An 11,275-nucleotide genomic window follows, 5' to 3' on the forward strand; every position below is an offset into this window, starting at 1 on the left:
TAACGCCTCTAAACATTAAACAGGTCTAATCAACAGCACATCTTGCTAACATGACATGACCGTCCTTCCCAGGGCCGGTCTTTTTACATGTTAGGCAAGCATTCTTCCCAGCCATATCCTCAACCTTGGTTGGCTGACGGGCTTGTTGGTTGGTCTGGTTTGGTTTGTTGGTTTTGAGATAGGTTCTCACTCTACAGCCTAAGGAAGCCTGCAACTCACTCTGAAGCCTGAAAGCCTTAACCTCCCAAAAACTGAGATTACAGGAGTAAACTCCCATGCCCAGTTAATAATTTTTGTTTGTGGTCCTGGGGGTTAAATCCAGGACCGAGCACACTCCAGGCAACTGCTCTACCACTGAGCCACATCCTGAGCTCAGCTGATAACTTTAATAACAGTATAATAAAAACAAGACACAGATAAGTAAACTTCAAAGTTCATCTGTACTTCCTTGAAAAAAAAGTGATTGCATAATTTTAACAGCCCCAATCCTTAGTCTGGCTACTATCTGCCTTTTACTAAAAAAATCACAAAGAATTTAGGGCCAGCAAGATGACTCAGCCAATAAAAGTGCTTCCCACCAAGCCCAACAACCTGAGTTTGATCCCTAGGAGCCACATAAAAGGAGAGAATCAACTCCTCCAAATTGTCTTCTGTTCTACACACACACACATACACACACACACACACACACACACACAGGTGTGTGTGTATACACATGTACACACACATGCGCAAAACAAAATTTATTTCCTAAAACAGAAATCACATGAGAATTTAGAGCTCTTGATGTGTGCTCTCGAACCAGTGGTCACTGACTGGAGTGCTTCCAAGCGCACACTGAGTTCCTAGGAAAGTTCGGCACATCAGTGATTATACGCCAGTTACAAGCAGCAGCTTTAGCCCTCTGACAATCTTTTCCTTTTTCCTTTTTTAAGATTTATTTATTTATTTATTTATTTATTATTTATACAGCATTTGCCTGCATGTGCAACCTGTGCACCAGATCTCACTACAGATGGTTAGGAGACACCACGTGGTTGCTGGGAATTAAACTCAGGACCTTTAGAAAGAACAGCCAGTGTTCTTAACCTCTGAGCCTTCTCCCTGCCCAAGAGCCTCTCTTTTCAGTGTCAGTTACTCCAGGAAAGAAATGGGAGTCACCATAGAACCCTTGTTTATAATAACTGCAAGTGAGAAGTGACCACAACAGCAGCAACAACAAAAATCAGAAAATGCATAGCACGAGAAAAATAGCCATGAGGTTGTCTGGTCATTTAATGTAATTCACATCCCTTTTAAATCTGAATAACTGGTTTCAGATCAAATTATCTCTAACATACATCCTAGTTCTGACATACAATCATGTACACATGTAAAAGCCTAGACTTTCATTATTTTAGCATCCAGAGCATAACTGGTTAAGACTGAGATTTTTGCCATGACTGGCCTTTCCAGCCCCAAACTAGATCAAAAGACATACTTGAAAAGAAACAAGGAAACACAAAGCCCTCCTTCCTACCAGCCATCACCCTGAAAAATGCTTCCTCCTAAACAGCCTTGAGCAGATTCAAGGCTGCTCTCTGGAAAAAAGGCTGCACTGGAAGTCTTTATGTATACAGGTGAGGCATAAACCATCTCATTTACTTTCCTCTCTAAGGCCCCACCCCACGATCCACTCCTGTTCATTCACTCTTGCTCTTCACACATTTTCTTTAAGCAAATTATTTTTTAACTTTTTCTGAGTGGAGCACCTGGTACAAGGACTAGGGAGACAAAAATAATTTAAAGTAGAAAATAAGAGATGGTGGACTGTTATGAGCGGTTTTCTTTTGAAGTTCCCCCATATTGCAGAGACCACTAATCCCTTCCCAAAGAGCATTCGCTTCCACAACACAAAGCTAGCAATACCAACAACTGTGTCTAACATAAGACAATTCTAGGACTAAGACAAACAATATCCTATTCTACAAGATTTTAAAACTAAATTTGCTCAAGTTCAAGAAAAATTAAACTTCTTACATAAACGCCGAAAGCTTCTGATGAGGCATTGCTGAGTGCAAGAAGAGAACAAAGCTGTCTCCTGCTGTGACAAAGGACTCTCCTTTCTGGGCCCCTGTGCAGCCTACACAAATTCCAGGCATGTAGGAGGCACAAGGACATATTATGGGGCCTGAATGGCAGAACTTACTAAGCCTCTGAGCACTGTTCTGCAAGGAGGAACAAAACAGAAGTTAAAAAGTAGACTATCTCATTGCACTTGCCAGTCTCTGAAAGAATGGCAGACTCCCTTCCATACTTCCACATGGCAGGTTATGGGAAATGAAATATCACATCATGTAAGCACATAGGACGGAGAGTTTTATGTGAAGGAGGAATAATCTCTACATAACACACAAAAAATAACTTCCAGCTTCCAAAAGCCATGCTATTTTAGATTTTTATTTATGTGTAAATGTATGTGCCTGGCTGAGTTTGTTACTCCACCTGCACACAGGGGCCAGAGGCAATCGGACCGCCTGGAACTGGAGTTATAGGTGGTTGTGTGCCACCTAACATGGCTGCTGGTAACCAAACCTCAGTCCTCTGCAAAACCAGTAAACATTCTTAACTGTTGGACCATCTTTCTAGTACAGCACAGGTTAGAAAATGAAAATCCCAGTGTCAGATGTGGGATACTTCCTACTCGTCAGGGAGACCCCAGAGGCTCCAAAACAGTATAAGCTATTGCTAAAAGATCATATTGGTAGACACCACACAGTTTGGCTGAAGGATTTAGAAAAATCAGCTGGAACTGACCTACAAGCTTCCTTCTTGCAGCTGGATTTCATACTGCCTAGAAGATGTTATGCAGCCTGATAAGAAAGGAAAATCACCAACGTCAGAACTACGGACCCTGAATGCTACAACACTGACATGCCAGGCAAGATACGCCACTGGGAAAAGAGTAGCATGACTTTATGGGGGTAGACAGCTGCCTTCTGACTGGATTTGATCCCTGTTCCCCATAGGGAGGTCACAGGCCCTAGGAGGAACCCACTGCTGTTGTTTTGCCTCCTAGACATTCATGTTTGTTCCCATAGACTGTGCTGCTCTCGCTTAGTCAGACATGCTGCTTTTTGCAATGAACAGCAGTTCTTCAGTGGTACATCCATAAGTTGCCCATCCATGCTCCAGTAAATTAACCCTCACCCATGCTCACGCTAACCCTGGTTAAACTCAGTCACAGAGAGAGAGAAAGGTGAGGAGGAAGGAAAGTGAGGGAGCTTTGAGGGGAAGAGAAGAGATTCAGGAGGAATAGGATAAAAGAGGGTAATGGGGATAGAGATGACCAAAATACACTATATAAAATGTATGCAGTTGTCAAAGAATATTTTTAAATCAAGACAATATGGATCTAAATGTAAAACAAGCATTAAAAACTTTAGAAACCAGGTATTTTGTTTGGGGTTATGTTCCTTTGTGTTTCTTTTTTTCTGTGTTTCACTGTGCTAAGGCTAGAACCTAGGACTTCGTGCATGCTAAGAGAGCATTCTGCAACTAAGTTATACCCCCAGCCCTGAAAACAGTATTTAAGAAGAAATTAACCAAGAAAAAGAACACAAAGACCCAGTTACCAAGGCCCAGCAGTGAGTTGTGGAGAGGGACATGGAAGAAATCAAAAGAGAATGTTGTTCAAAAATTTTTATGCAGAGGAGAGCTCATTGGTTAATGGCTCCTGCCCTCAAGCCAGACAACCTGAATGTGATCCTTAGAAACTATAAAAGTGACCAGTGTGTTTGCATACACTTATAATCCCAGTACTGAAGAGGCAAAGACAAGGAGGATTCCTGGGGGTTCACTAGCCAGTCTAGTCTAGGTGATAAGATAAAAGCATAGCACCAAAAGAAAATGTTGCACATTTACCTACATGTTATCCAGGCAAGGGGCTGGAGAGATGGCTCAGTGGGTTAAGAGTACTGGCTGCTCTTCAAAGGACCTGGGTTCAATTTCAGCACCCACATGGTAGCTCACAACTGTCTGTAACACCAATTCCAAAGGATCTGACACCTTCAGATCCCTTTAGGCCAACTAAACAAACAACAAAGAAGGGAGACTTTTTCAATGTGGCTCAGAGAAAAAGAGGTACCCCACCCCACCCCCTCTCTCACACACATACATACATACCAGTCCATCTTCAGGGATCCTGACACTAGGTTAAGTTGTCTATGTTTTTGTTTGTCTTGGGGGGGGGGTGTTTTGTTTTTAACACAGGGTTTCTCTGTAGCCCCGGCTGTCCTGGAACTCATTCTGTAGACTAAGCTAGTCTCAAACTCACAGAGATCTACCTGCCTTTGCCTCCCAAATGCTGGGATTAAAGGCGTTTGTTACCACCACCCAGCAAGGTTAAGGTTTAAGTAGAAGGCAAATGGTATGCACAATTAAGCAGGCCACAAGGAAATTCTGTCTCACTAGAACATCCCCACCCCACCAACAAACCAAAGTAGCTCCTTAAAAAACTGAAGAGTGTGAGTGTAGGTTAGTAGCATGTGTGGGCCCTGGGTTTGAGTGCCATGTCTTGAAAGAATGAAGACTGGTGGCTTGAGTGAGAATAGCCCCCATAGGCTCATATATTTGAATATCTAGTCCCACCCATCGCCACCGTCGGGGCTCCAGTCTCCTCCACAGTGTGATCTGACAAACTGATAGAACTTGGTGAAATCCCTTTCCAGGAAACAAATTCCCCTCTGGCTGGCACCATGGCCCCAGCACTTTCCTTCTCTCCAACATGAGATTCCTGGGAAAATTTTTGTCCATTTTTGTCTCAGTAGTCTGACATTCAAAGGTAGAGTCTTAGTCAGTGTTCTATTGCCGTGAAGAGACACCATGACCAGGGTAACTTTTATTAAAGAAAGCATTGGGGGTTTGCTTACAGTTTCAGAGAATTAGTCCATTATCATGACAGGAAGCAGACAAGCACGAACTAGAGCACTAGCTGAGTTTTACGTCTTGATCTGCAGGCAGCAGGCAGAAAGAGACCCTGGGTCTGACATGGGCTTCTGAAACCTCAAAGCCCACTCACCCCCAGTGACAACAAGACTGCACCTACCTGAACAAGGCCACACTAATCCTCCCTAAACAGTCCACCAGCTAAGACTAGATATTCAAATATATGAGCCTATGGGGGCTATTCTCACTCAAGCCACCAGTCTTCATTCTTTCAAGACATGGCACTCAAACCCAGGGCCCACACATGCTACTAACCTACACTCACACTCTTCAGTTTTTTAAGGAGCTACTTTGGTTTGTTGGTGGGGTGGGGATGTTCTAGTGAGACAGAATTTCCTTGTGTAGCCCAGGATTGACTTCGAACTCAGGATCTTCCCGCTTCCATCTCTCAAGTGCAGGGGATTCCAACCACATACAATCAACTCAGTTTCTTTCATAATGTTTTTCAGTTTTATATGTGGTACCTGCAAGTATGTGCTCAGGTGCACCCACCCATGCTCAAGGCCAGCCATCCTAGTTAAATGAACAAGCCCCAGGTGGTAGTGAGGGACCCTGTCTCAAAGAACAAAGTGGCTGTCTCCTGAGGAACACCACCACCCAAGGTCGACCTGTGGGCCTCTCACACGCGTACACACACGCACGCGCACACACATTCACAATTTAGGGTTAGGAATTGACACAGTGGTAGAATGCTTGCCTGGTACACTTGGAGCCCTAGGTCTAGGTCTGGTCCCTATACCAAAAAAAAGAGAGAGAGAGAAAAGAAAAAGAAAGAAAGGTGCAGGTACGGGAGAGGCATGAAGTAGGAAAATGAGCAATTAGGCGTGTAGGCAAACAGATAAGCAGCTGACTCCAAGACTGGCAGAGCCTAGAGTCATTTTACAACCTGGCTGCAGTCTACAGTGATTTCTCTTACCACTAGATGGCGCTCTGCATGTAAAGTGAGATGCTTGCAGAATGGCTGGGAACAGGAGCCACCTTTGAAAAATCAATTAAAGAAAAATGAAATGCAAGTGCTTCTGAGGGCACTGAAGCCAGGAACCCACACAGCTCCAGGAGCAAAAATCCAGCATCCTGCAGATGGATCTTTTGGCTAACTCCTATCCAAACTACAAACCCACAAAACTAAATGTTTCCTCCCTGGCAAGTTGCTTAACTTGATTTGTTCTCTTAAGAGCCACAACCTTGGCAGCATTTCTCAGAATACAAGCTATGTTTGAAGTTGTCTAAGCTTGACTTAGCACCCTGCGAGACATATGCACTCTCCTGTTGTGTTTTCAACCCTAAGAGGCTCTGAAATGTGGTGTTAAGTATGTCCCTTTACTGGGGACCTATTAGAAAAGAAATAAAGTACCAAACAAAACTAGTATATTCTCCCTCTTCCTACATTCTACATAGCAAGTTTAAGTTGGATCATGAAAGCTGTACATAGTGAAGACAAAATGCCATGTGCCCAGCTTACAGGCATTATAGCTACAAGAAGCAGTCCAGAGCAGCAGGCAGCACCGCACTTTCACAGCACAGCGCCCACTCCCTTAGATAACCTCTTAGAGCATTTAAACCCTAAAGTCAGCCCTGAAGAAGCACTATTCTGTCCGTGATGTGATCTTATCTCCTACACGCCAACCGTCTGCAAATGCATTTACCCCTACATTTCATCTCTACTAAAACTAATTTGAAGCCACAAGAACAACTTGACACGAACTCACAAACTGAGGTGAAAGAAGTCTTGGCTAGGCTGACCTTCTTATCCACACACTGCAGTCTAATGGAATGACAACTTAATGTTCTCAATCAAGACAGAGTTACACTTCTCAAAGCGTCCATGACACCACTTAGTTGGCTCACTGTTAATGCTTATCCTTTTGACTGTAAAAAGAATTGGCATTACTCTTGTATGGTTGACTCCTCCCATAATTTCCTTCCCCAAAAAATGTACAGTGAGAAGGAAGCTAATTGCATTAGAAAAGTAACACCAATGGGCTGGTGAAATGGCATAGTGGGTAAAGGCATTTCCTGCCAAGCCTGACAACCTGTCATCCCTAGGACCTACATGGTGAAGAGAAAACCAACTCTTAAAAACTCTGACCTCCACCCACGTGCCATGACACAAACACACAATAATGGGGTGTTGTTATTAGGAAGACAATAACACAATAGAGAGTGTTGTTCTTTTAAAGTAACAGCAGGGGCTGACATGACGGCTCAATGATCACGGAGTGCTTGCTGATCTTCCAAAGGACCAGGAGTACAGTTCTTAGCACCCACATCAAGCAGCTTAAAACCACCTGTAAATCCAGCTCCAGGGGACCCAACACCCTCTCCTGGCCTATATGGGCACTTGCACACATGTGGTAAACACTCACACAGACATACACATAAAAAATAATTTCTTAAAAAAATTAAAATAATTTCTTGAAAGTAACATCAAAATTCTCTATTTGGGGAATGCTCTATAGGACATCTCACTAACAGGCCCCCTCTTATCCATTTATGTCAAATCTCTCACTCCTCAAATAAGTACAGTCAAAGTCTCTAGACTTTAAATGGCAAGAGTCCCAGGCAATTAGTGCTAGAAGCAATTCTACGTCTGCATCTGTGTGCCCCAAAATCCAATGTGATGATACTGTCCAAAAATCATCCACTGTTTTCGCTCTGGAAGATCATGTTGAAATTCATTAGTCTGGGGAAACTTTTTGTTTGATTTTGGGGATTTTTAGTTGTTTTTGTTGTTGTTTGTTTTGTTTTTGTTTTTTTGAGAGACAGGGTTTTCTGTGTAGCTCTGGCTGTACTGGAATTCACTCTGTACACCAGGCTGGCCTTGAACTCAGAGATCCATTTGCCTGTTCCTCCTAAGTTCTGGGATTAAAGAAGTGTGCTAGCACCATCTCATTTAGCCCAGGCTGGCTTCAAATATTCTTCATAAGATGTAGCTGACTTTGAACTCCTGACTCTCTACCTCACTGGTGCCTCCTCTGGTACACAGGTACACATGCAGGCAGATTGATGTATAAATAATAAATAAATTTAAAAAAAAAAAGACAAAATATGTAACATTTTTTTCCTAATCAAACAGCAAACTATACTTCAAAGATGATATTTTAATTCTAGTCTCTTCTAAATTAAATGAAACCAGCAAAATCCCACTTGGAGGCGTTAGTTAATAAAAGAACATTCTATCCCCTAGATCAACTCTCTTTTCTAAATCTCCTAGTGCCAGAACATAGATACAATTCCATACATAATTTTAAGGTTTTTAAAATAAGAGCACTTTACAAAATCAAATTTTTGTACTGGCATTTACTAAGCAAACTGCTAAGTCCATTGAAAAAGAGAGAAAACTTGGATTCCTGATATCTGCACTTCATGAGCTTGGTCAGTGAGCACAAAGCTCCAGACTGTGACAGTGAAGTCGACCCAAATGCAGGGCAGACGCCCAACGCGAGGCAGCGCCCGAGGCTCCGTGTGAGGAAGCCTGCTAACCCACCACTGCGACACACTGAGCTCATAGAAGCTTTTCTCGGAGAGCGAATGTCTCCTTGGGATAGACTTGAGACACTAGAAACAAAGGGTCATGCAACACATCTGCGAATGCTAACTACGCACTGTGGGCCAGTGAGGTGGCTCAGGGAACAAAGGCACTTACTGCAAGTCCCACAGTCCAAGTGTGATCCTCAACCCCACCTGGCAAAAGAAGAGACCTGTGTCTTCTGTCCTCCTGTGCATGTACCATGGCACCTACGCACACACATACATAGGACAGGTAACCGATTTTAAAAGTGTTTAGTCCCATTAATTAAATGGGCTGGGGATGCAGCTCAGTCAGTAGAATGCTTGCCTAGCAGGCATGAAGTCCAGGGTTTGATTCCTAGCAACACATAAAACAGGGCTTGGTGGTACATGCCTGTAATCCCAGCACTTGGGAGGCAGGCAGAGACAGGAGGTTTAGAAGCTCAAGATTAGGTCAGCCTGAAGTTACATGACTCTGTTTCAGAAATAAAATAAATAAATAAATAAGCCTCACAAGAACCCCAAACTGCAATATGCAATTGACTAGTACTGATGAAGCCAAAGCAGAGCTGGGAGTTCCACTCCAGCCTAGCAACTTAGCAAGGACCTGTCTCAACAGCAGCAATGGAAGGTTTCAGAGCAGATAAAACTGTGTTGTGTTGATCATGTAGTAGGGTTTCAAATTTTAGATTCAGTTGGCAGTAGCTACGTGGAGGAATTCAAAGTCCTCTTGCTGTAGAACAGTATTTCATTTGTCCTCATTTTCATTACAATTCAGGATTTTTTTGAGTTGGATGAGGGATGATCTAATGACATTTATCAACCCACAGACATAGTTCCTGGGGAAAAAAAGGTCAACCATTTATGGGTAAGACAGGATGGAAAACTCCCTCATATAAAACATTAACATAGCCAAACAGGCCCGTCTGGGCTCCGGAAGAATAAGGCTCACAAACTCAATTTCCCAAAATTCTCGGCTCTTCTTGTTCCCTACTAATGGTACCAAGTTACGACATTGATCACACTCCGAGACAACGTAAATAACCTCATTCTAGAGGAGTGTATTCAGTCTCCCCGATATTTGTAATCAATTAAGACAGGCTCAGCTTTCTGACAGGATAGTAACCCTGTTGAAGAAAGAAGAAATGAAGTCACAATTTCATGGTCAGCAGAAGCCACGATGTATTCACCAAGGAAACGCAAAATCTATCACTTTTCGAATAGCATTTGTCAGGATGGGTGTCAGGCGCTTTGGATGGATTGTTTCATCCCCTCCATATTCTGAAACAAGCATCGTTATGGTCATTTACAGACGAAGGCTGAAGCCCAGAGAGGTCAGCCAGCCTGGGGACAGGAAAAAAAAAATCTCTTTTAGCCGTCACTCTGACTTAAGCTCAGGGGCTGCGTTGGGGACTCTCTAAACCGCTATGGGGTTCAGTCTCCACTCAAACTGCTCAGCGCCAGGACGTGCACCGCAGCCGCAGCCGGGAGTCCGCAGCCAGAGCGGCGGGCGGGCTGCACGCACCACCGCGGGGCTCGCGGTGACAGGCGCAGCCGGGAGCACAGACCGCGGCGACACTCCTCAGCACCCGCAGGCGCGACGGCGTAGGCACCGTGAGAGCGAGGAACAAAGCCCGGCCCTATGGGCCACGGTGACTCAAGGGCAGGGCGGCGACGCCGCTTGCCCACAGTCCCGTCTCCTAGGCAGCGGGACCAAGAACTTGGCTCACCTCCGGCCGGAGTCGCAGGAAGGCGCCTCCCCTCTGTTCAGCGTCTCAGCCGCCATCTTCCGCGGCAGCTCGGTCCGTGGCTCCGCCTTAAGCTCCGCCCCAGATCCCTTAGATTGGCTAGGTTGTTTCCAGAATCCCCTTGCGATTGGATGAACTTATGGCCCCGCCTACATAAGAACAATCCCACGCTACTATTGGTTTATTCAAATATCTAACTGTCATTGGTAGCGCAGAGCAAAAGAAAAGGTGGGAAAGACTTGGTCCTGAGGCCTGCCGGGAGATGTAGTTTCTTGTTTGGATTCATTCCATGTAATTCCTCAAATTGAGTCGGAAATGTCAATCTACGCTCCCCTCCTGCCCCCACCCCAAGAAAATCTCTGAATTACAGAACTGACTTGAGGAGTCATTTGAAGGGTGAGGGCTCGTGAGGACCTGCCCATACCTAAGTCTGGTAGGCGGTGGCAGTTAACTGTAGCTAGTTAACCCTCACCCCCATAAACTATCCACAGGATCCATAGGAGGATAGTAAAAGGGAAGGAAAGACATTTTCTTCAATGGTATATAGCCAGTGGTAAACTGCATATGCTCCCGTAAGCAACCCTAAATAAACTCACTGAGACACACGCACCGATATATAGGTATATACACATACACATTCGGTTCAGGCTACGTTGATAACTCAACATACAAAATACAAAGACCTGACTCTGATCTTCAGGACGAAGGTTTAAAAAAAAAAAAACAGATAAAAAGCTAGTGTAAAGGCACCAAAAGCACTGGCTAGAATGGAAAGGCAAATTCTTAGGCCTCCTTGGCTGACTTCAGGCCAATGAGAGAATGTGATTACAAGACATTGTATGCATATATGAAGTCCTCAATTCGTAAAAATACTGCTTAACAATAAGGTGGCGGTTAGAGATGGTTCGGTGGCTACACGAACACTTGCTGCTTTTTCAGAGGACTAGACTTTGGTTCCCTGCACCAGGAGATTCATGAGGGCCAGTAAGTCCAGCTCCAAAGGACTGGTTGTCCTTGTCTAGCCTCCAGGG

General features: G+C 44.2%; 1 protein-coding gene across 3 annotated transcripts in view; it reads right to left on the reverse strand.

The window, feature by feature from the left end:
* Positions 1 to 10,307, reverse strand: part of Arhgap19 (Rho GTPase activating protein 19) — a 36,527-nt gene extending 26,220 nt beyond the window's left edge. Inside the window, exons 1-2 of one of the 3 annotated variants that reach the window (XM_060389563.1) lie at positions 10,227 to 10,302; positions 3,908 to 4,068 (exon numbers count right to left, since the gene is read on the reverse strand). Coding sequence is in view for 1 of the 3 variants with exons in the window: in XM_021650504.2 (XP_021506179.1) it covers positions 10,227 to 10,282 (56 nt within the window). In the remaining 2 variants the exon portion in view is untranslated. Of the gene's footprint in view, positions 1 to 3,903; positions 4,069 to 10,226 lie in introns of all 3 variants that reach the window. The other 2 variants (XM_060389553.1, XM_021650504.2) reach the window with 2 other exon arrangements.
* Between the last annotated feature and the right edge of the window lie 968 nt (positions 10,308 to 11,275).

Source organism: Meriones unguiculatus, chromosome 1 (genome assembly GCF_030254825.1).
Source record: "Meriones unguiculatus strain TT.TT164.6M chromosome 1, Bangor_MerUng_6.1, whole genome shotgun sequence".
NCBI classification, from domain to species: Eukaryota; Metazoa; Chordata; class Mammalia; order Rodentia; family Muridae; genus Meriones; species Meriones unguiculatus.